Source organism: Rhincodon typus, chromosome 16, assembly GCF_021869965.1.
Source record: "Rhincodon typus isolate 14 chromosome 16, sRhiTyp1.1, whole genome shotgun sequence".
NCBI lineage: Eukaryota > Metazoa > Chordata > Chondrichthyes > Orectolobiformes > Rhincodontidae > Rhincodon > Rhincodon typus.
Window position 1 is genome coordinate 739,913 of NC_063347.1, and position 27,209 is coordinate 767,121.

At 43.0% G+C, this 27,209-nt stretch overlaps 1 protein-coding gene across 3 annotated transcripts in view; it reads left to right on the forward strand.

Moving 5' to 3' along the window:
* Window positions 1-25,150, forward strand: part of LOC109918619 (6-phosphofructo-2-kinase/fructose-2,6-bisphosphatase 4-like) — a 124,365-nt gene extending 99,215 nt beyond the window's left edge. For 2 of the 3 annotated variants that reach the window (XM_048606285.1, XM_048606283.1), the window contains 3 exons: window positions 4,414-4,476; window positions 8,205-8,269; window positions 23,693-25,150. In XM_048606285.1, the coding sequence (XP_048462242.1) occupies window positions 4,414-4,476; window positions 8,205-8,269; window positions 23,693-23,782 (218 nt within the window). In that variant the 3' untranslated portion in view covers window positions 23,783-25,150. Of the gene's footprint in view, window positions 1-4,413; window positions 4,477-8,204; window positions 8,270-15,279; window positions 16,355-23,692 lie in introns of those variants that run through there. The other variant, XM_048606284.1, reaches the window with a different exon arrangement.
* Window positions 25,151-27,209: the final 2,059 nt, after the last annotated feature.

The window sequence follows — 27,209 nt, forward strand, 5'->3', positions numbered from 1 at the left end:
ATTTCTGAAGAAGGGTCTAGGCCCAAAACGTCAGCCTTCCTGCTCCTCTGATGCTGCTTGGCCTACTGTGTTCATCCAGCTCTACACCCTGTTTGCCCGTGCATTTCTGTTCTGTTATGGAAAAGGAAAGAGATGGTCTGCAAAAAGGGTTTTAGATTGGGCAAAGGCAGATTTTATTGAAAGATGGCAGGATCTAGCCGAAGTAGACTTGAAACAATAAGCAAAAACAAGAAGGCAGGTTACTACCTGAATGGCTGTAAATTGGGAGAGGGGAGTGTGCAGTGGGACCTGGGTGTCCTTGTGCACCAGTTACTGAAGGTAAGCATGCAGGTGCAGCAGGCGGTAAAGAAGGTAAATGGTATGTTGGCCTTCATTGCGAGAGGTTTCGAGTACAGGAGCAGGGATGTGTTGTTTCAGTTATACAGGGCCTTGGTGAGAGCACACCTGAATATTGTAAGCAGTTTTGGTCTCCTTTTCGGAGGAAGGATGCTCTTGCTCTCGAGGGAATGCAGCGAAGGTTTACCACACTGATTCCGGGGATGGCGGGACTGATATATGAGGACAGATTGACTGTTTGGGATTGTTTTCACTCGAGTTCAGACGAATGAAGGGGGGATCTTATGGAGACTTATAAAATTCTAACAGGACTGGACAAGGTAGATGCGGAGAGGATGTTCCCGATGGTGGGTGAGTCCAGAACCGGGGATTCAGGGTAGATGATTTAGGACGGAGATGAGGAGACATTTTTTTCACCTGAAGAGTGGTGAGCCTGTGGAATTCATTACCAAAGTAGTTGATGCCAAAACATTGAATGTATTCAAAAGGCGACTAGATATAGCATTTGGGCCGAATGGGATCAAAGGTTATGGGAATAAAGCAGGATTAGGCTATTGAGTTGGACAATCAGCCAGGATCATGAAGAATGGCAGAGCAGACTCAAAGGGCCGAATGGCCGCCTCCTGCTCCTATCTTCTATGTTTCTATGTAACAGCTGCTTGAGGGTAAATCTACAGTAGAATGGTGGGAGGTGTTCAAAAAGAAATGTACTGGGGAAGAGTATGGGCCCAGTGTGTTCACTTCAGTGTGAAACATTGGAGCAGCAGGCCCAGGGAACCTGGATGTCTAGGAATATTCAGGAGTGGATAGAAAGCAAAAGAGGGAGACCTATAACAACAGGTACAAAGGGAGCAAATCAACAGGGGCCCGAGATGAGGATAGATAGTGCAGGGGGGAAACTGAAGACAGCAATTAGGGGCATGAGAAAACCGCTGGTGGATGAGATTAGGGAGAATCCTAAGATATTCTATAAGTCTATCAATGGGAAGAGAATCACCAGGGAAAGAGTAGGACCCATGAGGGACAAAGGGGAAATCTGCGTGTGGAGCCGGAAGACATTGGTAGAGTGTTAAATGAGTACTTGGCATCTGTCTTTACTCTGGAGAGAGAGGATGTAAGTACAGAATTCGAGAAGATGATAGACAGTGAGGTTCTTGAGCAGATTGATATAAGAAACGAGGAGGTTTTGGTGATTTTGGCAGATTTAAAAGTGGATAAATCTCCAGGACTGGATGAGTTGTATCCCAGGCTGTTATGGGAGATGACGGAGAAACTCATAGGGCTCTGACCCAAATTTTTATTTCATCTCTGGCCAACGGGAAGGTGCCAGAGGACTGGAGGGCAGCTAATGTAGTTCTACTTTTCAAGAATTGTGGATTGTTTGGCCATTGCAGAGGTAGTTAAGAATTAACTGCATTGCTGTTGATCTGAAGTCACACATACGACAGACTGGGTATAGACTGTAGATTTCACAGTCATTATTAAACTTTTAAATCCAGATTTTGTGTTTTGAATTGAAATCTCACAAGCTCCTGTGATGGGATTTAAACCTCGGGTCCCCAGGGCACCACCTGGTTCTCTGGATTATTGATCCAGTGAAAATACCACAGTGCTGTTGTGTCCCCTTATCCTGCTACTCCCAGCTCTCCTGCGAGAAACCATGATCTACTGAAGGTACTCATCCTTTGAAAGCGCATCTTGCTGATTGAGTGCATTCATAATATGAAATTTCAAATGATTTGTCTGATTTTCACACTCAATGCAATGCAAATGTTTGGCAGCATTGTGAGGTCTCATGGTCAACCCAGCAGAGGGACAGGAATATCACCCTGAGCCTGTTTGACCAAATCAAGCAATTATGTGTCTTGTTTAATAATGGCTGCAAATTCATATCCCCATTGGATCAGCTGTTCAGTCTGAGGAGACCACCTTGCTCAAAAGCAAGCTGGAAAAGACCAGTGGCTGGACTAGAGTAGGGTCAGTGACCTGACCAGTGATATATGTAACAGAGTTTGTCCTCGCTGTCGTCCCTGTATGTGTGGGCGGCCTGTGAGGCCAAAGCTTGGGTCAGGGAGTTAGCTATTGTTACTGAGATCAGAAGAGGGAGCCGTGGCTGGGAGCAGAGAGAGGGGCAGTGGAGAGTTGCTTCTTTTGCACTCAGTTGGGGTGTGGGTAGGGAATGAAGGGGGGAAAAAGGGAGGCTGCAGTGGGGCTGGAGGGAAATAGTCTTTAAAAGGGTGGGGCTGGTGAGGGTGGAGATAGTTGACCTGAGGGGAGATGGCACTTCTATAAAGGAACTGGGAAGAGATGAGGAAGCAGCAAAAGGATGTGGAGGGGTTCAGGAAGAATAGTCACAATGGAAATGGAGAAAGATGGGGAAGGTTGCAGGGAGGCCATAAGAGTAGGGAAGGGAGAATGAATTAAGAGGTTGCAAAGAGAGAGCATTTTCATACCTGCCAGAATGGATCATTTAGCAAACCAGGAGTCAGGAAAAAGTGACATCCCGTAGGTAATGAATTACTGTGTCTACACCTCAAGGTTTCATACATTCAGGATTAACTGTATGGGGACCATTCGTATGGATGTTATCATAATGCACACTGTGTTGGTTATTAAAGGTAAAACTGATATTAAGTACAACGAAGCTGCAAAACGGGTAATAAGCTGTTCGTTTAAAATATTTGAGATTTTTGAATATGCAAAGGAGATACATTAACTGTGATGTCACTAATCTGTGGAAAGTTTGTTTAGGCTGATGGCTTTTTATGTAGAAGCGTGTCAGTTGTTTTGAAAATCACCTTGTTGACTTATGAATGTTGTCACCTGTCGTTATCAACGTTGAAGTATCTGGGAAATCATGTGCTGCGGTTTTCAATTGAAGTGATTGATAATTTATTGAGGAATTTCTTGAATTGTGTGAGTCCTAATAATGTCTACAGCAACACAGATACAGAAAGTAGTGTTATCAAATGACTGCATCACCTCATAAAACAAAAAATACAGTAAGTGGCAGAATCCTTAGGCTCTTTGATGTATGAGGGATTTTAAGTCCATAGCTCTCTGAAAGTGGCAACACAAGTGGATAAGTTGGTAAAGAAGGCGTATGGCATTTGCCTTCAAGCATAAGTCGCAAGATGTGTTCCAGCTGTATAAGACTTCAGTAAGGCACATTTGAAGTATTGTGTGTAGTTCTGATTGCCACAGTTAGGAAGGATGTGAGGCTTTGTAGAGGGTGTAAAAGAGATTTACCAGGATGTTGTCTGATTGGGGTGTATTAGCTATAAGGAGAGTTTGGACAAACTTTATTTTCACGAGAGCATCAGAGACCGAGGGATGACCTGATTGATGTATATAAAATTGAGAGGACTGGATAGGGTGGATTGTTGGAGTCTCTTTCCCAGGGTGGAAATGTCAAATACTAGAGGGCATAGGTTTAAGGTGAGAAGGGGGAAAGTTTAAAGGAGATGTGCAAGGGAAGTTTTTTCTCTCACAAAGAGGGTGATAGGTGCCTGGGACGCATTGCCAGGGGAGGTGGTAGAAGCAGATACAATAGCAATGTTTAAGAGGCATTTAGACAAGAGACATGAACAGGCAGGAAATAGAGGGATACGGACCATGTGCAGGGAAATGGGATTAGTCCTGAGGAAGGGTCACCGGACTCTAAACATAAACTCTGATTTCTCTTTACAGGTGCTGCTGGACCTGCTGAGCTTTTCCAGCAACTTCTGTTTTTGTTCCTGATTTACAGCATCCGCAGTTCTTTCGGTTTATATTTGCGATTAGTATCATAGATCATAGAATCCCTACAGTGTGGATACGGGCCCGTTGGCCCAACAAGTCCACACTGACCCTCAGAGCATCCCACTCAGACCCATCACTATAAGTATAGATTGGCATCGTGGTTGGCACAGACATGGTGGGCCAAAGGGCTCGTTCCTGTGCTTTAATGTGAATAAAACAGTAGCTCTTGAAAGCCATGTAAAATAAGAGGGAATGAATTTGTACAACAAGGGCCATTAAGTTGATCCTGTGTTTGCCACAGTGATTTTTAATTGCAGTGTTTGTTCTTATTTGCAGAGGAACTCCCGTACCTGAAGTGCCCACTGCACACTGTCTTAAAGTTGACCCCAGTAGCTTATGGTAAGTGGCTTCAGCCTGTGATAAGGCTTTACAAATGTAACAACGAATATAATGTTCCAGCTGTGACAGGAGGAGTGCACTGGTGATCAACTCACACTCCCACAAACGGTCCAAAAGTATAAATGTCCATTGAATGTCCAAGATGCTTAAATTGTTATATTTTTACTAGTATCTAGGATAAGTAAAAGCCTCCCACCAGATTTCTTAAGTAAGCACTAATCTTATTTATTATGATGAAATTTAGGCTTTACCAGGTGGCAAAATGGATTATTAATGACTATGATATTAAATGATGTTATTTTTTAAACCCAAATCTCTCTCAGGTAGGATAAGACAGGACATACAGCCCTACGGAGTTGTTATGGGTGGGGATAAATTGGCAAGAAATAAAATCTTGTGGATTGAGAGTCTGGACAATGAGGATGAAGTGTGGTGTTTCTCTCACCGCCCTTTCAGTGTCTGTCACATTGCTGCTGACCACAGGGCAATGGAAGATCCTCAAGTTAGTCTTTGAACACTGTCTTTTACACACCGGGGGGGAGAGAGAGATCAAAATACTTCTTCCTCGCAAAGCTCTCCACAACTGTAAGGGTTTTCCCATTACCTAGAATTGAGAGAGCAAGGTAAAGAGATCTGTCTTTGCTGCAGACTTCTTGAAGGTCTGTTTTCAACTGCACCACTCCCCAGAAACTAACACTCCAGTAGCTGTTGCTAAGTCCTGCTGCTCAATGCTACTTTCACTAGTTTCACTAGAAGTAGCCATTCAGCCCGTCGAGTCTGCTCCACTAATTAATACAGTCATGGCTGATCGAACACATCAATGCATTTTATCCACTTTATCCCCATAACCCTTCAAGTTATTTATAATCAAATATGTATCGACCTCTAGTTCAAACATACTCAAACACCTGAATTTCAACAGCCTTCTGCCGTAGAGAATTCCAAAGATTCACAACCCTTTGAATAAAAGAAAATCTTCTTTTTCGAAACTAGGTGGCAACGCACTTGTTTTTAAACTGTGCCTCTGATTCTAGACTCTCCAACCAGGGAAAACATCTTATCCACATCTAGCCTGTCTATCCCTTTAAGGGTTACATCCATCAACTCCCTTTCTGTGAATTTTGTTAATAACAGCCTCAAAAAACTCTTAAGTTTATCAAACACTATTTCCCATTTACAATTTCATGCTGACTCTACCTAGCAGATCATTTTATCTGTGTCCATTTATCACATTCTTCATGATAGATTCTAGTATTTTCCTTTCTACTGATGTAAGGCTGATAGGTCTGTAGTTTCCTGTTTTTCCTTGCTCCTTTCTTAAATAGCAGAGTGACATTTTGCACGCTTCCAGTCTGCAAGAATGACTCCGGATTCAATGGCATTTTGGAAGATTCACAAGCATTATCTCTGTAGTTACCTCCTTCAACTCTCTGTAGTTTCTCCAAACCAACCTTCTTACTAACACTAGTTTCTTTCAACTTTCCTCGGTATGGGAAGGCGATGGTGTAGAGGTAATGTCACTGGGCTAGTCATTCTGAGCCCCCGGCTAATGTTCTGGGGATGTGGGTTTGAATTCCCTCAGGGCACATAATGAAATTTGAAGTCAGTAACATCTGGAATAAAAAACTAGCCAAATGGCGACTAAGTAGTTATTGACAATTGTAGGGAAAAACCTGCCCTCACCTGGTTTGGCCTACACATGACTCCAGTCCAACAGCAATGTAGTTGACTCTTAATCTGCCTCTGGGCAATTAGAGATGAACAATAAATGCTGGCCTAGCCAGGAACATCACAACCTGTGAATGAATAAAAAAACAGTACTCCAGGTTAGGTCTCACCAAGGCCATGTGTAACTGAAGTAAGATATCCTTCCTACTAAACTCAAATCCTTTGCAATGGAGACCACTGCACCTTTCACCTTCCTAGTTGCTTGTTGCGTCTGCTTGTCTGCGTTTATTGTCTGGTGCACAAGTACACCCAGATCTCTTTGGGGAGTGTGGATGTACAATGTATCACATTTAAATAACATATCTAAGGAAATCAGTAATAATGAGAGAATGGTGCTGAGGAAACTAATGGGGTTAAAGGCTGATAAATTCCCAGGTCCTGAAAATCCACATCCTGGAGTACTGCAGGAAATGGCTCTGGAAATATTGGATGCATTGGTGGTCATCTTCCAAAATTCTCTAAACTCTGGAGCAGTTCCTATCGATCAGAGGGTGGCAAATGCAATCCCAGCATTTAAAAAGGGAGAACTATAAAAAGAAAATAGAATTCTAGGCCAGATTGCCTAACAACAGTAGTGGGGAAAATGTTAGAGTCGAGAAATGATGACAGAATGATAACATGATAACATTCGGAAAGCATTAACAGGATTGGACAAAGTCAGAATGGCATTATGAAAGACAAATTGTACTTAACAAATCTACTGCAGTTTTTTGAGGATGTAACTGGTAAGATAGATGAGGGAGAATCCATGAATGTGGTGTATTTCGATGTTTGGAAGGCATTTGATCAGGTCCCTTATAAGAGGTTAGTGGGAAAAATTAAAGCACACGAGTTTTGGGGCAATATATTGGCATGGATCAAGAATTAGTTGACAGATAGGAAACAGAGTGGGGATAAATGGGTCTTTTTCTGAGTGGCAGACAGTGACTAGTGGGTACCACAGCAATTAGTGCTGGCGCCCCAGCCATTCACCATATATATATATAAATGACCTTTGGTTTGAGGACTTTTTTTTTATCAAGGAGACTATATGAAGATGCGTTTTAAAAATCTTGCTTATTGGATAACATTGTGACTCAATCAAGGAGGATTATAATATAAAATTTGGCAACCATCCTTGGAAGGAAATTTTAGTTGATGGAAAAGTTTAAATGTGATAAAGGAATTTAAACACAATCTCTTGTTTGACGAGTTGGTTCAGTTTCTGATCATTAGTAACCCCCAGGATGTAAATAGTGGGGGATTCAGTAATGGCAACACTAGTGAGGGGCAACATTGTAAAATTTTTACTGAACTTCTGTACTTGAATACACGTGATAATAAACCTAATTCTAAAAAGATTAACACTTGTTGAGATGCTATTTGTGTGTTGGAATTTCAGTGTTACTTTCTATTTATCAGTCAAAGACTGAATGTTCTTTTGTAATACTCATTGTGACGTTTCCTTAAATGGGATACGTTACATAAGACATGTGGCAGAAACAGGCCATTGGGCACAACACTGCCATTGTTTATGCTTCACTCGAGCCTCCATGTATATTTCCTCCTGTGAATGCAGGAATATGGGATACATAACCCTGTCATTAAAAGAACTGTGGACAAAAAAAGTCTGCTCAGTAAAGAGGGCCGTAGTTGTAACTGCTGTTGAGTTGGTTGGTCTGCCTGCCTGGACACATTTTCATGCCAGCACGGTTTTAAAATGAATATATTTTTGGATTTGTTTTTACTTGTGCCACTTGTCTAAGGCTTAGATTCTGGAAGAAATGGATAAGTTTCTTGTCAAAAGAGGTGATTCTTCTGTTATTTCAGTTGATGAAGCATCTGAACCCAAACAGAAAGAAAAACAAGAATTGTTCAGAGGTAGATGATATGTTGAGAGCTATTTGACCTTTAGATTTTCATAGACAGGAGATGTTGAGGAGTTTTACATGAAACTTTCTGGTAACACTGATGCTTTAAATGGGAATTAATGTTGTTTGCATGTTTTTTTCCCTCTTTAGGATGTAAAGTTGAATCTATTTTCCTGAATATTGAAGCTGTCAACACACACCGAGAAAAGCCTGAGGTAAGATAGAAAACCCAATCAACTTATTTCATCAGAAACACTCCAATCAGTTTGACAACAGCTGCAATAATATTTGTCAGTGGTGGTAAACATTCCCATGAAGATTTGTCTTGAGATTGATGCCAAAATCTGGATTTTGTTTTTGTCCTTTCCTCTTCTCTCAGTAATGTGCAGTCATTTATTCACTTGTTTTCATTTGTTCACGGGATGTGGGTGTGGCTGGCTGGGCCAGCATTTATTGCCTGTCCCTAATTGCCCCTTGAGAAGGTTGTAGTGAGCTGCTTTCTTGAAAAGCTGCAATCTTTTGGGGTGTAGGAGCACTCTCAAATACTGTTAGGGAGGGAGCTCCAGGATTTTGACCCAGCAACGTTGAAAGAAAGGTGATATATTTCCAAGTCAGGATGATGAGTGGTTTAGAAAGGAACTTTCAGGGTGTAGTGTTCTTATGTATGTATCTGCTGCTCTTGTCCTTCTAGGTGGTAGTGGTTGTGGATTTGAAGGTGCTGTTGGAAGAACGTTGATGAATTTCTGAAGTGTATCTTGTAAATAGTACACACTACTGTGATTGCATTGAAGTATACTCAGGAAGCTAGCACAGTATGGTACCGACTACAGATGATAAGCTAACAGTTTACAGTGGGTCTGACATCTCTTGCATTGATGTCCTGCATCTTAAACGTCAATATGGCTTGTTGAGATGAGCACCTGAAAATCTTTATCATTGTTGAAGCAGCCGCACCAGCTATTGTTCTACCAGCCTGCACAGACCAACATATTATTGTGGGCTACGAGGTGACAATCCATCAATTCCAACCACAGAGATTCCAGACTGCAACATTCGAGTCTATCCATGACCTGTAATTGGCCTCTACGCAGACAGGTTTCTTGCAACAGGCAACTTTAAAGGCACTGCATCATCTGAAAGATGACATACAACCTGTCATCTCTCACACTTTGTCTGTGTTCGATTTTCAAACAAACACAATGGTTTGTGAAAGGATATTGTCTTGCCATGTCCAACCTTATGACATCGTAATGAGCAGCGGTCGTGTCCTGTGAAGAAATAGACAACATTTCCAAACCGTATTCCATCAACCCCCTGTCACACAGGGTGTTGACTTGGACAATGGAGACATCATTCCAGACAACAACCAGACACCTCCGTCACATGGTACTCCACCATCTGCGATGACACTGTAGAGTGAAGCCACACAACCAAGTCAGAATGATTGTAAAAGGACGAGAATATGTTGTGTTGTACGTTCACTATGTCGTTATCTGCATGTGTAGAGGTAATGTATCGATATGTTTCCTTGTGGATGTTTATTGGAAGAGTTTGCATTCTTTAAAGGAGAAAAATGGAATGTTCCGTATTGCATAGATTGCAGAAAGGCAGTGTACTTGTTCTGGTAAATATCATTGGTAGTTATAGCAACAGGGGCAATGCATTGCATCAGCAATAATAGAACTCAGTCTGTGCATATGAAACTGTATAACAGTGTAAATACCGTTGTTTATAAACTTCAAGATATCTGTCTCAACAAGAACCCAGTCTTCGTGGTATGTGGTACATGAGCTAACGTATAAGGAAGTGCTCAGACCACGTCATACAAGAATATCAGATGGAGCAGGGCATTTAGGAAACTTCAGGGTATTCAATCAGAGTCGTCATGGCTTTATGAAAGAAAAATCATGTATAACTAGTTTAAATTTGTTGAAAAAGAAACTTTTTTTAAAAATTCATTGCGATGTGGGCGCCGTTGGCTGCGGCAGCATTTCTTGCCCATCCCTAGTTGCCCTTGAGAAGGAGGTGGTGAGCTGCCTTCTTGAACCACTGTAGTCATATGCGGTAGGTGGACTCTCAATACCCTTAGGAAGGGAATTCCAGGATTTTGACCCAGCAGCACTGAAGGTACAACGATATACTTCCAAGTCAGGATGGTGAGTGTGTTGGAGAGGAATTGTAGGGATTGGTGTTCTCATGTACTTGCTGCTATTGTCCTTCTTCATGTAAGTGATAATGAGTTTGGAAGGTGCTGTCTAAGGAGCCTTAGTGAATTTCTGCAGTGCATCTTGTAGATGGTACACCCTGCTGCTCCTGAGCATCGGTGTTGGAGGGAGTGGGTGCTTGTGGATGTGGCGCAAATTAAGTAGGCTGCTTTGTCTTGGATGGTGTCAAGCTTCTTGAGTATTGTCGGAGCTGCACTCCTCATCCAGGCAAATTGGAAGTATCTCATTACACTCCTGACTTGTGCCTTGTAGATGGTGGACAGGCTTTAAGGAGTCAGGAGGTGAGTTATTCGTTGCAGGGTGCCGAGCTTCTAACCTGCTTTTGTAGTCATTGTGTGTACGTGTATATATAATAATATGGCAAGTCCAGTTGAGTTTCTGGTCAATAGTAACCCCAGGATGTTGATACTGGAGGATTTCAGTGAACATAGCACTATTGAGTGTCAAGAGGCAGTAGTTAGATCGTCTTTTGGAATGTCACTTTCTACCTATCAGTCAAAGTCTGAATGATTTTTTTTTTAATACTCATTGGGACTTTTCTTTAGGTGGGATACATTACATCAGCCACGTGGCAGAAACATGCCATTGGGCATAACATTGCCATTTGTTTATGCTTCACTCGAGCCCCCTCCCATCTTTCTAATTACTGTAAACACCAGTTCCTTTCTCCCTCATTGGCGTATATAGTTTCCCTGTAAATACATTGATACACATTCCCTCACCCAGTCTTTGTGCTGCAGAGTTCCACATTCTCACCACTCCTGGGCTAAGGGCGTTTTTCCTGAATTCCTGACCTCTTAGTTACTCCCATACTGATGGCCTCTTGTTCTGCTCTTCCCCACAAGAGAAGATATTGTCTCTGTATCCATGCAATCAAAACCTTTCATCAATTTAAAGACTTCCATTAGATTACCCTCAGCCTTTTCCCATGAGAAAACAGACCCAGCTGGTCAACCTTTCCTTGGTTTTTCTGGCATCATCCTCAAATCTTTTCTGACCCTCGCCAGTGCCTCTGTACCCTTTCTAATAAGATGGTGACTAGACTGCCTGGAGTACTCAAATGTGGTCTAACCAAGGTTCAGTACTGGTTTAATATAACTTCTCCAATTTTCTATCCTGTGCTTCTAGATGCAGCTTGTGATACAATCTTTAGTGGTCGTGTATTTGTATCTGAGATCTCTTTGCTCCTCTACTCCACCCTCCATTCTTCTCAATCTGATGTCATCTGCAAATCTAGGAATTGCATTTCGGATTCCAAAATCCAAATCATTGATGAAAATTGTGAACAGCAATGGCCCCATGACTGAGCCTTGTTGAACATCACTTCCCAATTTCTGTCACTCTGAGTAACTCTCTGTTACTCCCACTTGCTGTTTTCTGTCTTGATAGTTCTGTTCTGACAGCAATCCATTCTGCCACTCATTCCCTAACTCTACATTCTCTGACTTTATAAAAAACATGAATATTCATGAGTCTATTTTCAGGAACGGAATTGCACATTCAGATAAATGACATCTACTGTCCACTCCTTCGTCCACTCTCTCTGTTGTCACCTTGAAACATTAATAGTCCATTCTGACTATTCGTTACTATATTCCTCATTTATAGAAGTTCTAGCCTCATTGGTGGGGTGTCCATTATTTGAGATAATGTTACTGAGATAGTAATCCAAAGGCTTGAGCAAATACTCTGGGGCATGCCTTTAAATTCCACCACAGCAGCTGGTGAAATTAAACTCAATTAATTAACAAATAATAAAATAGTTGGAACAAAATGGCTAGTGTCACTGAAGGTGATCATGAAGCAATCACTGTCATAAAAACCCATTTGGTTCACAAATGTCCTTTTATATCAGGAAATCAGCCAAGGACACTGTCTGCTTTATAACTGCTTTCTCTACCTGTCCTGCCACCTTCACTGATCTATGCACAAATACACCCAACACCCTTTCCTCCTGCAGTCCCTTTAGAACTGTACCACTATTTTACATTGTCTTTCAATGCTCTTCCCACCAAAATGCATCACTTCTCTGCATTGAACCTCACCTGCCATTTACTCACCCACCCCACTAACTTGTCAATGTCCTTATGGAGTTCCACATTGTCATCTTCACAGATTACTATTCCTCCAAATTTCATGTCATCCATAAACTTCAAAGATATAGAAGATGCCATGACGTTATTCGATGAAGAGTGAGATCTGCTGGGATCCTGATCAGCATTCCTTTCTTCCTTCCTAAGTTCTGAGGAAGTGTCGCTGGACCTGAAATGTTAACTCTGATTTCTCTCCACAGATGCTGCCAGACCTGCTGAGCTTTTCCAGCAATGTCTGTTTTTGTTTTTAATTTTTAGCATCTGCCGTTCTTTTGGTTTTTGTTTAGCATTCCTTCTTTAACCAATTTGCCCAAAATTGCATTACATATTTATTAGTTATCGGTTAGATCCTACTGAACTTGTACAGGCACTGCATGTTTCTGAATCTGACAGCACTTCTCTACACTTAAGCCGTTGGTTGTGAAGTACTAAATGTGAGACTATCTCTTATTTGAAAAATCAAAATTGCCCTTCCACAAGGATATTGTCTGTGTACAATTCTGGTCACCCTTCTAAAGGAAGGATGCTGTTAAAACTTGAACGGGCACGGAAGAGATTTACAAGTGTGTTACCGGGAATGGAGGTTTTGAGCTGTAGGGGAAAGCTGAATAAGCTGGGACTGTTTTTCCTGGAGCAGCAGAGACTGAGGGGTGACCTTACAGAGGTTTATAAAATCATGAGGGCATGGTTAGGGTGAATAGTCGAGGTCTTTTTTGTAGAGTTCAAAACTAGAGGACATAGATTTAAGGTGAGAGGGGAAAGACTTCAAAAGGACCTGAGGAATAACTTTTTCACACAGAGGGTGGTGTGTGTATGGAAAAGTGTCAGAGGAGGTGATGGAGATGGGTACAATTACAACATTTAAAAGGCATCTGGGTGGGTGAATGAAAGGAAGGGTTTAGAAGGATATGGGCCAAATGCTGGCAATAGGACTAGGTCAGATTGGGATGTCTGGTCAGCATGGAAGACTTGGACCAAAGGGTTTGTTTCCATGCTGTATGACTCTGACTGTATAAATTTTCATGTGGCTGTCACTGGCACATATTTCCAGTCTAGTGTTACCCATCCTGACTGCCCTTGAACTGAGTCTCTTGCTTGGTCTCAGGGCAGTTAAGTGTCAACTGCATGGCTATCATAGAATCCCTACAGTGTGGAAACAGGCCCTTCGGCCCAACAAGTCCACACCAACCCTTGGAGCATCCCACCCAGACCCATCCCCCTATAACCCACACACCCCTGAACACTACAGGCAATTTAGCATGGTCAATCCACCTAGCCTGCCCATCTTTAGACTGTGTGAGGAAACTGGAGCACCCGGAGGAAACCCACGCAGACACGGGGAGAATGTGCAAACTCCGCACAGACAGTCGCCCGAGGCTGGAATCGAACCCGGGTCCCTGGCGCTGTGAGGCTGCAGTGCTAACCACTGAGCCACCGTGCTGCCCCAAATGGGTCTTGGGGTCACGTGTAGGCCAGACACTGTAAGGACGGCAGATTTCCTTCACTGAAAAGTATTATGATGGGTTTTCTACAACAATTGATGATATTTTCAGGGTCCCTATCACTGAGACTAGCCTGTAACTCCAGGTTTAGTGTCAGATTCTAAACAGCTGATATATCAGGTTGCAGGGCTTTCGCCTTGGCCTCTAGATTATTATTCTGGTGACATCAGCACTAATCCACCATGTCCTCCAAAAACGTCTCCTGCTGATGCTGCACTCAAACATCCTCCTGGCCTTTTCCATCTAACCCCATTGACATACATTATAGCCTTGTGTTTATCCACTTCTTAAATGCTACTTTTTGCTTTGACCACTCCCAGTGATAACGAGTTCCACATTCTTGAAGCAATTAGGGAGTGCCAAGTTAAAGTAAATGCCAGCTTTGCCCATATCCTGTGAATAAATAAAAAAAATTCTCAACACTCAATGTAAAAGTTATTTTTCCTGAATTTCATGCTACTGACAATTTGATAATCATGGCCCCAATTCTGATGAAACGTCATCTCAAACCCATACTCGACCCGCTCATTCTCTCTCCACTGATGCTGTCAAACCTGTTGCTGAGTTTCTCCAGCATTTTCTGTTTTTGTTTCAGATTTCCAGCATCTGTATGATTTGGCATTTTGTAATGGATTCATCTTCCCAATCAAAAACCCATTGATGACAGTTAAGTTCTGAATGATCATAAACCGAGTGAAGGTTCCTTCACCTTTCACAATTTTTTATGCAAGAAATGCAAATGGAGCTATTTTTGTGTGGTTGTAAACACAGTCTGGCACAGGAACACAGTGTGAGGCCAGTGATGATTAGAGAGAGAGTTCTGGGCACCCGCGTCTCCCACTGCCCACAACCAACCTGCTGTTGTGACAATCACTAACTACACAGCCTCAGGCACCAGGTCCCTCCAATCCTCTGTCCCTGAATCATCCACAACTCGAAATACAACCCACAACTCAAAAATACCCACCTCCAACCCCCCCACCTCCAATACCCCCAACTCTAACAGTCCTCCCGACTCCATCACCCCCCAACCCACAACAACCCCCACCCCCATCACCTCCCCGCACCCCTAATACTCCCCAATCTCCAATATGTACCCCCCAGCTCCAATACCCCATACTCCTCCCTAACCACATCCCTTTCCTATTCCCTCGTTCGCAACAACCTCCACTATTATTCCTTCCCCCACCCCCGGTTCCCCTCTGGCCCCATCCGGCCCCATCCTCTCTTCACAGTCCTTCAGAACCCCCACTTTGAGTCTACTGGGATGTGGGTAAGTCTGGAACGGGACTGGAAGCTTCTGTGGTTTTGCACTTGGCATGTTGTTAACTACATTTGCATTGTCCTTCTGTCTGTGCTGTTGGTTTGGTTTACTCTTCATCCTTTCTGTTTTATTGTCATGCAGAATGTAGACATTTCAAGACCTCCCGAGGAAGCCCTTCTAACCGTCCCTGCTCACCAGTGAGACTTGCTGCCTGTCCTTTCACCACTGCAGCCCTATCTGGGGGTCAGCCCTCAGCTTCTAACCTCATGATGCAACTTGAGATTTTATTTCAAATCCTTAAATAATACTGGAAAGAAATGTTTTTACTTCTGGCTGTGTTATTAAGTGTTTGTGGATTAAATGCTACTGTACGCAAGACTTTTTGGGGTAACGGTGCAATGAAATTTGTGATTGAAGATCATCAAATCCAGTTCTAACCAATCCTGCACCGATCTGCCTGACCTGAATGGACTATAACCGATGTCTGCAGCCTCAGTAACTTTCAGTAGATCTGTGATTGTACACGTATTCATCATCCAGTGGACTGTTTACTTCTGAGAGTTTACACTGTGTTCTTTCAAAGCCACAATACTTTATAGTGACTGATCAGCATGAGAAAGTGAGCAGCCACCATTTGGGGAAACATTAAGATTTTCAAAACATTTATTAACTCTTCGCATTTGGCATGTTTGTTTTAACCTGGTATTGAGATTAACAACCTCATAGCTACACTTTTTTTTGCAGAAAGGAAGTATGTTACTCAGAGCTGGAAATTGAAATATATTTGATCTAATTTAAGAGGAGTCTTACTGTGCAGCTGGTAACTGGTATCTCATTGTTGTGAAGTTAATTCTAGCAAGTGAAACACAGTCTTTAATGGGCAGGGACTAAGTTAGTGAAGTACCTTTTCTACAGTACAGCTGACATTGATTCAGAAGAAGTTGCTTCAAAGTGGTTGATTACTGTGTAAATTTACTTTTATTTCAGACGTACAATGTTGTATGTTTTGCTGAGCAGTATTGCTATAGGATGTCTCACTGTTTGGAATAAATGATTTTAATTACATAAAAGTTACAGAGATGTATAGAATGTTCAAACTGTGCAAATTATCAAAAGATAGTTGAGAATTTTTATTTATCATTGTACTGGTTTCTTTTTAGTCTATCGCTTCACTTAAAGGTGATTTTAATTAAATTTTGTAGCATTTAAATGGAAATTATTTGCATCTAGTACATTCTTGTCTGTTCTATAGTTGTGTTAATGTGCTGTTTGCATTCAGGTACTTTTAATCTGTCTGTTCAGCTGAATATGTGCCTCTAAATATTAACCTCCTGTAAACATTACATCCCAAACTCACTCAATCATGAACCTCCATCTCCTCTGCTAGCAACCTCCTCCATTGTGTAGAGTCCTGGAAGTAAATTACCAACTACCACTACTGCTGCATTTAGCATTTATTGACAGCTTCAGTCTCTTGTTTTGGGATCCCTGTGCAAACGAGGTGAGTGGAAATGGGAGTGTACTGTATTACAACTGGCAGTTGATCTTCTCCTTATCATGTTGCAGTTTCTGGGAGATTGCTGTGCACAATTTAGCTGCTACTCTTCCTCTGTTACAACACTGACTAATGTGAAGCACTTTGGAACTTCCTGACATGATGAAAGGTGCTTTAAAAATTATTGAGTAATCAGAGTGATCAAAATCTGTTAGTTTGCAATAAACTTGGACAGGAAGAGAGGACCCCACACCCCAGGTACAGAGTCCAAAATTAACTGGTTCCTCTACTCATTATAAACCCAGAAACTGCAGAGCAGTCTGCCTGGTGGGGAAATGTTTAGACGCAATAACTCAGGACAAAATTAATTGGTATCTGCAAAAATGAGGGTTGTTACGTGAAGCAAGTAATGCATTGAGCTGTTTGAAGTGATTGTGATTGTGAGTGTTGATGAGGGTGTGCTGATTGATAGACGGACAGGAAATGCTGGAGAAACTCAGCAAGTCTCTCAATACCTGTGGAGAGAGAAACGGAGTTAATGTTTGGATCCAATAACTTTTTCTGGACTCTGAAGAAGAGTTCTGTTGGGCAAGGCCTGCTGTATTTCTCCAGCAATTTGTTTGTATTTCGGATCTGCAGCACCTGCAGTGCCTCACCTTTTATTGTTTTGTGCTTGTTCTGAATCTGGGTCTTATGCAGGGTTTTTGACAGTGTAATATTATAGAGTTGTAAACAAAATGTAATCCTATGGGCATAAATGGCCAATGGCAGCACAGATATAAAACTGACAAAGTGACAAAAGAGAGCAGCAGAACTTATACAGACCTGTAATGATATAGAGTTCGGTTATCGCTAAGACATCAGTGTGAGACACAACTGCAGGATCTATTTAACTTCATGGTCCTTTACAAATTGAGTGCAGCATACAAATCACACTGATTACATACAACCAATAAATTACAGCACATCAAAATTCACAAGAGTGTAACAGAATAACAACATGGACCTAGCAAAATGCACTTCACAGTTCGCAATCCATTGTTTCATTACCTTAATCATATTGTCCTTTTCGATTCACTCATTATTCTTATCACTGTAACACAAGTGCTAAATTAACACATTGAAGATTATCACAGATGTGACTCAGTGAGTTTAATGTCCCAACAGCTCCTTATCTGGGAAGACTTCTTTCTGCCTCTTACCAGGATGTTGCCTGGTATGGAGGGAAGGTCTTATGAGGAAAGGCCGAGGGACTTGAGGCTGTTTTCGTTAGAGAGAAGAAGGGATCCCCTGTGGCCATTCCCCTCAAAAACAAGTATACCGTTTTGGATTCTGTTGGGGGGGACGACTTACCAGGGGTAAGCCATGGGGTACAGGTCTCTGGCACAGAGTCTGTCCCTGTTGCTCAGAAGGGAAGGGGGGAGAGGAGGAGAGCATTAGTCATTGGGGACTCCATAGTTAGGGGGACAGATAGGAGATTCTGTGGGAACGAGAGAGACTCGCGGTTGGTGTGTTGCCTCCCAGGTGCCAGGGTCCGTGATGTCTTGGATCGTGTTTTCGGGATCCTTAAGGAGGAGGGGGAGCAGCCCCAAGTCGTGGTCCACATAGGCACCAACGACATAGGTAGGAAAAGGGATGGGGACGTAAGGCAGAAATTCAAGGAGCTAGGGTGGAAGCTTAGAGCTAGAACAAAACAGAGTTGTTATCTCTGGTTTGTTACCCGTGCCACGTGCTAGCAAGGCGAGGAATAGGGAGAGAGAGCAGTTGAACACGTGGCTACAGAGATGTTGCAGGAGGGAGGGATTCAGATACCTGGATAATTGGGGCTCATTCTGGGGTAGGTGGGACCTCTACAAACGGGATGGTCTACACCTGAACCAGAGGGGTACCAATATCCTGGGGGGGGAAATTTGCTAATGCTCTTCGGGAGGGTTTAAACTAATTCAACAGGGCGGTGGGAACCTGAATTGTAGCTCCAGTGTACAGGAAGTTGAGAGTAGTGAGGTCATAAATAAGGTTTCAAGGTGGCAGGAGTGTACCGGCAGGCAGGAAGGTGGTTTGAAGTGTGTCTACTTCAATGCCAGGAACATCCGGAATAAGGTGGGTGAACTTGCAGCATGGGTTGGTACCTGGGACTTCGATGTTGTGGCCATTTCGGAGACATGGATAGAGCAGGGACAGGAATGGTTGTTACAGGTTCCGGGGTTTAGATGTTTCAGTAAGATCAGGGAAGGTGGTAAAAGAGGGGGAGGTGTGGCATTGTTAGTCAAGGACAGTATTACGGTGGCAGAAAGGACATTTGATGACAACTCGTCTACTGAGGTAGTATGGGCTGAAGTTAGAACCAGGAAAGGAGAGGTCATCCTGTTGGGAGTTTTCTATAGGCCTCCGAAAAGTTCCAGAGATGTCGAGGAAAAGATTGCAAAGATGATTCTGGATAGGAGCGAAAGTAACAGGGTAGTTGTTATGGGGGACTTTAACTTTCCAAATATTGACTGGAAACAGTTCAAGTACTTCAGATGGGTCAGTTTTTGTCCAATGTGTGCAGGAGGGTTTTCTGACACAGTATGTAGATAGGCCAACAAGAGGCGAGGCCACATTGGATTTGGTACTGGGTAATGAACCAGGCCAGGTGTTAGATTTGGAGGTAGGTGAGCACTTTGGTGATAGTGACCACAATTCGGTTACGTTTACTTTAGCGATGGAAAGGGATCGGTATATAACGCAGGGCAAGAGTTATAGCTGGGGGAAAGGCAATTATGAGGCGATGAGGCAAGATTTAGGATGCATAGGATGGAGAAGGAAACTGCAGGGGCTGGGCACAATTGAAATGTGGAGCTTGTTCAAGGAACAGCTACTGCGTGTCCTTGAGAAGTATGTACCTGTCAGGCAGGGAGGAAGTGGTCGAGCAAGGGAACTGTCGTTTACTAAAGAAGTTGAATCTCTTGTCAAGAGGAAGAAGGAGGCTTATGTAGAGATGAGGCGTGAAGGCTCAGTGAGGGCGCTTGAGAGCTACAAGTTAGCCAGAAAGGACCTAAAGAGAGAGAGCTAAGAAGAGCCAGGAGGGGACATGAGAAGTCTTTAGCAGGTAGGATCAAGGAAAACCCTAAAGCTTTCTATAGGTATGTCAGGAATAAAAGAATGACGAGAGTAAGATTGGGGCCGGTCAAGGACAGTAGTGGGAAGTTGTGCGTGGAGTCCGAAGAGATAGGAGAGGTGCTAAATGAATATTTTTCGTCTGTCTTTTTCCTGTGTGAATACTATGTAGTCGAGGAGAATACTGAGATACAGGCTATTAGACTAGACAGGATTGAGGTTCATAAAGAGGAGGTGTTAGCAATTCTGGAAGGTGTGAAAATAGATAAGTCCCCTGAGCCGGATGGGATTTATCCTAGGATTCTCTGGGAAGCTAGAGAGGAGATTGCAGAGCCTTTGGCTTTGATCTTTATGTCGTCATTGTCTACAGGAATAGTGCCAGAAGACTGGAGACTAGCAAATGTTGTCCCCTTGTTCAAGAAGGGGAGTAGAGACAACCCTGGTAATTATAGACCAGTGAGCCTTACTTCGGTTGTGGGTAAAGTGTTGGAAAGGATTATAAGAGATAGGATTTATAATCATCTAGAAAGGAATAATCCGATTAGGGATAGTCAACATGGTTTTGTGAAGGGTAGGTCGTGCCTCACAAACCTTATTGAGTTCTTTGAGAAGGTGACCAAACAGGTGGATGAGGGTAAAACGGTTGATGTGGTGTATTTGGATTTCAGTAAAGCGTTTGATAAGGTTCCCCATGGTAGGCTATTGCAGAAAATACGGAGGCATGGGATTCAGGGTGATTTAGCGGTTTGGATCAGAAATTGGCTAGCTGTAAGAAGACAGAGGGTGGTGGTTGATGGGAAATGTTCATCCTGGAGTTCAGTTACTAGTGGTGTACCTCAAGGATCTGTTTTGGGGCCACTGCTGTTTGTCATTTTTATAAATGACCTGAATGAGGGCGTAGAAGGATGGGTTAGTAAATTTGCGGATGACACCAAAGTTGGTGGAGTTGTGGATAGTGCGGAAGGATGTTGCAGGTTACAGAGGGACATAGATAAGCTGCAGAGCTGGGCTGAGAGGTGGCAAATGGAGTTTAATGCGGAAAAGTGTGAGGTGATTCACTTTGGAAGGAGTAACAGGAATACAGAGTACTGGGCTAATGGTAAGATTCTTGGTAGTGTGGATGAGCAGAAAGATCTCGGTGTCCATGTGCATAGATCACTGAAAGTTGCCACCCAGGTTGATAGCGTTGTTAAGAAGGCATATGGTGTGTTAGGTTTTATTGGTAGAGGGATTGAGTTTCGGAGCCATGAGGTCATGTTGCAGCTGTACAAAACTCTGGTGCGGCCGCACTTGGAGTATTGCGGACAGTTCTGGTCACCGCATTATAGGAAGGATGTGGAAGCATTGGAAAGGGTGCAGAGGAGATTTACTAGGATGTTGCCTAGTATGGAGGGAAGGTCTTATGAGGAAAGGCTGAGGGTCTTGAGGCTGTTTTGGTTAGAGAGAAGAAGGTTAAGAGGTGACTTGATAGAGACATACAAGATGATCAGAGGATTAGATAGGGTGGACAGTGGGAGCCTTTTTCCTCGGATGGTGATGGCTAGCATGAGGGGACATAGCTTTAAATTGAGGGGTGATAGATATAGGACAGATGTCAGAGGTAGGTTCTTTACTCAGAGAGTAGTAAGGGCGTGGAATGCCCTGCCTGCAAAAATAGTAGACTCGCCAACTTTAAGGGCATTTAAATGGTCATTGGATAAACATATGGATGATAATGGAATAGTTTAGGTTAGATGGGCTTCAGATTGGTTTCACAGGTCGGCGCAACATCGAGGGCCGAAGGGCCTGTACTGCGCTGTAATGTTCTATGTTCTATGTTCTATTTAACAATTCATCCCATTCTCAGCACAAAACTGTTCCAACTCACTGGACAGAATGTTTAATGTTGGTGACAGAAATCTGGCCTATTGGCGGAACCATGTGCCACCTCCTTTTAGTGATGGGCCTGTTGTAACAACTGGCCAGCATCAGGTCTTCCCTGGGATCCTGCCCTCTGAGAGCTGTCAGCTCAATATTAACTGGTTCTCGGGCTAATGCCCAACTCACCATGACCAATAAACCCAGAGACTCCAGACCCCATTCAGCCAGAGATTAGGTGAATAAGAAGCTGACAGCTCTCGATGCCTGTCAACAGCACCAGGGCCTGAAGATCATTGACGATACTGGCCACCGCTGACTGAGGCTAGGAAAGGTGTCCCTGGCTCTGTAGAAAGGGCAAACAAAGTATCTCAGCAGACCTCCCCCCTTCCTTACACTGGATACCCTGATCAGATGCTCAATGCTTGTGATGGAGGGACTCCTACTCTTCACTGCCCCTCCCCAAAACCTGGAGGTCTGAAAGGAACCCTGACTGGATTCTCGTGAAGTGATGCCCCCACCTGCTTGTGATTGAGTACCAGCAATGCCAGGGGAACGTCCTTATGTCAAATCTTAATTACTTAGGTGGGAAGGCTTTCCTGCCTCAGATTTTGAGGATGAGAGTAGGGTCACTGTAGTGTTCTCCGGGGGTCAGTATCAGGAATAATTTCTTTGAGATACATTAATAATTCTGGCATTGGTACACACAATTGTTCACACCCATAAGCTTGTCAGTTGCCTGTCAACCAGATAGTTGTCATCAGGTTCATGTAATTTGCTTTGTGCGGTTGTGACCAGTTGAAGATACCAATCAGCTACTTCCAACAACCAAATCTCAGTGCACACAGCCCAGGGCTCTACCATCTGCAGGCATCATCCCTCACTGCTTAAACAAAGCAGCAGTGTAAACACTGTACACAATGAGTTGAATTATTTGGTATCAAAAATGCGGTATTTGTTCCACAATCTTTGATTTCTAAAATGTTCCTTTTCCCATTTTAATTTCATGCTGAGGCATACAGGAAATCAAATGGTATGGTCTTTACAAGTGCAAAATTTTTCATGCAGTGAGTGGTTAGGTTCTGAAATGCATAGTCTGAGATTGTGGTAGAAGGAAGTTTAACAGGTTTGCAAAAGGGAACTGAACCATTGAAGAGAAAAGAAAATGTTGGTCCATAGGATCAAGATAGGATAGAGGCTCCAGGTGAATTGCTGTTACTGATGGCCAACACAGATACAACAGACCCAATAGCCTGCTTCTATTCTATAACCATTGTACAATTACTTGTATAAGGCACAGTGTTTAACAAACTCATCATAAAAGATCCCCTTGGAAAAGGTAATCATAATCATTTTCCTATTAAATTTGAGAGTCATACATTCAAATCCAAAGCAAGAATCACAATTAGTAAATAGTTGCTCAGTTGAACAGATATTGAATATTATGGATGAGAGAGAAATGTTGCAGCTTTTTGTCTTGTACTCATCAGGACCAATGCAAGAATACAAAATTTCAGACAATTGCAACAAATTATACTACGGGATAAAAGGGTGTTATTGGCTGAAAATTTTCCACAGAGACAGCAACAGGGAGCTATAGGCTCCTCAAGCTCACAGCTATTTCGAAAAGGACACAAGGCTTAAAACACATTCATTTATTTGCAGAGGCTTTATCCCTGAATATCAATGTAGGTGTCCCACACTATGAGCTCAATTAGTTATCTAACGTTGATTGCCAGTTGAGCACTGTAGCTTAGCACTGGCCCTCCAATAATGGCGCACTCCTTCACTGACCCTCCGACAGTGCGGCACTCCCTCGGCACTGACCCTCCGACAGTGCGGCACTCCCTCAGCACTGAAGCCTCCGACAGTGCGGCACCCGCTCAGCACTGACCCTCCGACAGTGCGGCACTCCCTCAGCACTGACCCTCCGACAGTGCGGCACTCCCTCAGTACTGACCCTCCGACAGTGCAGCACTGCCTCAGTACTGACCATCCAACAGTGCATTTTGGGGCCCTGGGCTTTATATGTGATTTACATTACATCCTCCCACATCAGCTGATGTGCCCTAATCCTGTTTTGTCCATTTATTGTTTTTTATTCAGAATGTGAATGTGAATCGGACTTCGGAGGATGCACTGAAAACTGTCCCAGCTCAATATCCAGCTGCTGACTTCGAGTACCTGCAAGATTGAAACTGAAATCCTTCCTGTGATTGGACAGCACGGGACCTGATATACACAGCATAATTCACATCACTGTTCAGGGTCTGATACGTTTGATCAACGATCACAAAGCGACGTTGTCTTCATATGTCTTCAGAGATATTTAACCAGCTCTCTCAGCAGGTTCTCTATTTGTCTGCTGCCTGAGCTGTGAGGCTTTCAGCTTGTCTTGTGTGACAGCAATGCTTAGGTCTTTATTAGTGCCATGCTATCAATTCTGTTTGTTATTTTCTTCTTCACACTGAGATGGAAATGACACTCTGTAAGATTGCAGTTTTGGAATTCAGGGTCTTAAAAGTGAAATGTATTTTAGCACAAGCTTCCTATTATTGAATTGAGTGCAGCACTAAGCTGTTAGCTGGGTGTAGCCTTCCCTAAGGCTCAAACTTTCAAATGAACCTGTTCAGAGATGACATTGTACCCCTCTGGAACAGGTGGGAGTTGACCTGGGCCTCCTGGCTCAGAGGTTTGAACAGATGATGAGGCTTTAAAACATGGTGCAGTGACCTGAACCCAGAATCCAGCCTGAGCTCACTGCAGCGCTGGGGGAGACCCGCACTGTCGGAGGGTCAGCGCTGCGGGAGACCCGCACTGTTGGAGGGGGTCAGCGCTGGGGATGCGCCATCATGGGGTGTGTCTATTGAAAGATGAGGAGATGTTCTTCCCATGTGCTGTGACGTTTAAGCATGTTCTTGACTCAGTCATGTTTAGTTTATGGGATCTTGCTGTGTTGACATTGATTGCAGTCTTTTCCAACAATGATGACACTGCACAAAATATTCATTGGTTGTAATGAGCTTGTGACAGGTGCTATATAAAAGAGAATCTTTTGTTAGCAAAGTTTTAATAAAGTGAACATGAAGCATCAGCAGCTTTGCCTGACATCAGTTCTGAGAGTTCTTGGCCAAGACGAATTGAGTTTCTCTTTGTCATTCCCAGATCATAGAACAGAGTGTCCTCTATTCCTCAGTTCAGACATCTCTCAGCAACGATAAGGAAAAGCACAGAACAATCGACTCTGTGTTCCTGAATATTGTGGAACAATTCAGTTCTGTGTCTTGTGGAGTACAGTGGGTTTTCTGTCTGAGTGATAGAGAACCTGAGTTCATTTGTGTTCATTCAGGAATCATTACTGAATTCCAAGAAAATAATCTTATTCCATTTCTACTCTTGAAACTCCTTTCAGTGGAATCTCCCAACTTAAATGGGAAATTTGTATATTTACACAAACCTGCAAACAGTGCTGCCCCCACCCCCCACCTAACATACTGTATGTACCCATATTGACTGCTACTTAGAGATTAATTTGTATATATTAAATAAAAATACATTTTAAAATGTTGGTTTTATGAATGAATTAATGCTACATGCTTCAGTCCCAAGAACAGCAATTGTGTAAAGTATTAGTGCAGTGTTTTGCTCTGAGGACAAGAAAGCTTGTGTACTGGAGCCGTTACACACAACATGGGGCAGAAGATCAGGGCCCTCAGAGAGTGGCAGCTTGAACACCTAACATCACTCGCTGTCATAAGAGCCTTGTTCAGTAAATACCCTGTGAGGGGATAGGGGCCTTGCTCAGGCCAGGGTGTGGGGATTGGAATATGACATGATCCTAATTGGAATAACAACTGGTAGAGGGGATCAGCAAGGAATTTGAGACCAATGCTGGAGGGCAGTGAAGGGTCAACCACATTGGTCTGTAGACGATTAAAAAGGGTAGTGGGGATCAGGAATTTATTGCCTAGAGGGCAGTTCAGAGTCAACCACATTTTTGCAAGTGGCGAGAAGTAAAGACTGTGTCTTTTTATTTTTCCGTATTTTTAATTGTGGAATGAAATGAGAAAAGAACTGCTTTAAAAACAGATTGCTGGAAAGTTTACTGCATGCTTTGAAAGAAGTAACTAACCCTCGTTGTAAGCAACACTTACATAGTTGCTAAACCAGCAGTAGTCAAAGCTGGAGCTGAGGGTTTGAGTACAGATACAGCTATGGTGGATCCAGGTAGCTCATTGGACTGTAGACTAGTGACCTGTTATCAATGACAAAGGCTTCTGCCTGCCAACAACTATGTGACTGGTTCTCAGGTAACTGAACAGCGTGGGACTGTGACCAGGATAGGGAGAAGCTGTCAGATCTGAACCAGTTCAGGAGCTATCTCTAGTCTCTCTGATAACAAGTCTTTTCAATCCTGAAGAAAATCAGTTGATTTTTCCTTCAGCAGTTGCTGTAAGTTGTGACTTTTGTTTAAGTTGGAGATCTTTTATAAGTGAATCAGCCAGCCTGTGCCTCATGTAAACTGGTGAACCCTATGGAGAATGAAGACCAAGAAGCAATGTTTTGACCAAAACAAGAATTTCAGCAACCTTTTGGAACAGGATTCACTGAACTGATTTCCCAGGCTTTCCCTACATCTGTAACACATCTGTGAACGTGCGTGGAATGGGGAATTCATAAGGGGATTAAAGTTTTACAAAAGAAAAGAACAATACCGGACAGGAATAGGCCCTTTAGCCTTCCAAACCTGCACCATCCTATTTTGCCCTTCCATATTAAAGCTGTCTTCACTTAGAGGATTCGTATTCCCCCTATTCTCTTCTTATTCATGTATTTGTCCAGGTGCTTCTTGAATTTTTAATTAGTTACATGTATACATTTATAACTATTTATCTGTGGCTGGAGTCAATTATTTGTAATAAATAGTAGATAATGTTAAGGACAGAAACCTGGTCTATTTTTCCTATCAATCTAAAAAGACGGGGAAATTGGGGAATTCAGTGCATTTTTTAAATCTTTAAATTTTGCAATTAGTGTGGGAATAAAGGAGCTTGATTTCCAGTGCATTGCTGCAGTGGGGGAATTGACTGGAAGTGGAGATGATCAATAATGAGCATGAGGAACAAGAAACCTGCAGCATTACAGAAATCCCACTTCTCATGAGCAGTCTGGGAGAAGGCACATCCAGGGATAGGTGCTGACCAAGTGAGTGAGAGATACTGGAAATGTAGTGCCCTATGGGAATTCAGTGCACATGGGAAGAGGTGCTTTTTGGGTTTCTTTTGTTCATAGTTTGTAAGGTCATTTTTCAGGGTTTATCATTTGTAAGACTTCAGCTGCTAATGAGCAGAGAGAAAGGAGTCCTGTGTTAACAGCTGCAGCTTCAGGACTTCGCTGATCGGGTAAAACAAATCAAAACACGGACATCACACGAGAATTGTTACAGAGATAGTAGGAACTGCCGATGCTGGAGAATCTGACATAACAAGGTGTAGAGCTGGAGGAACACAGCAGGCCAAGCAGCATCAGAGGAGCAGGAAAGCTGACGTTTCGGGTCTAGACCCTTCTTCAGAAATGGGGGAAGGGAAGGGGATTCTGAAATAAATAGGGAGAAAGGGGGAGG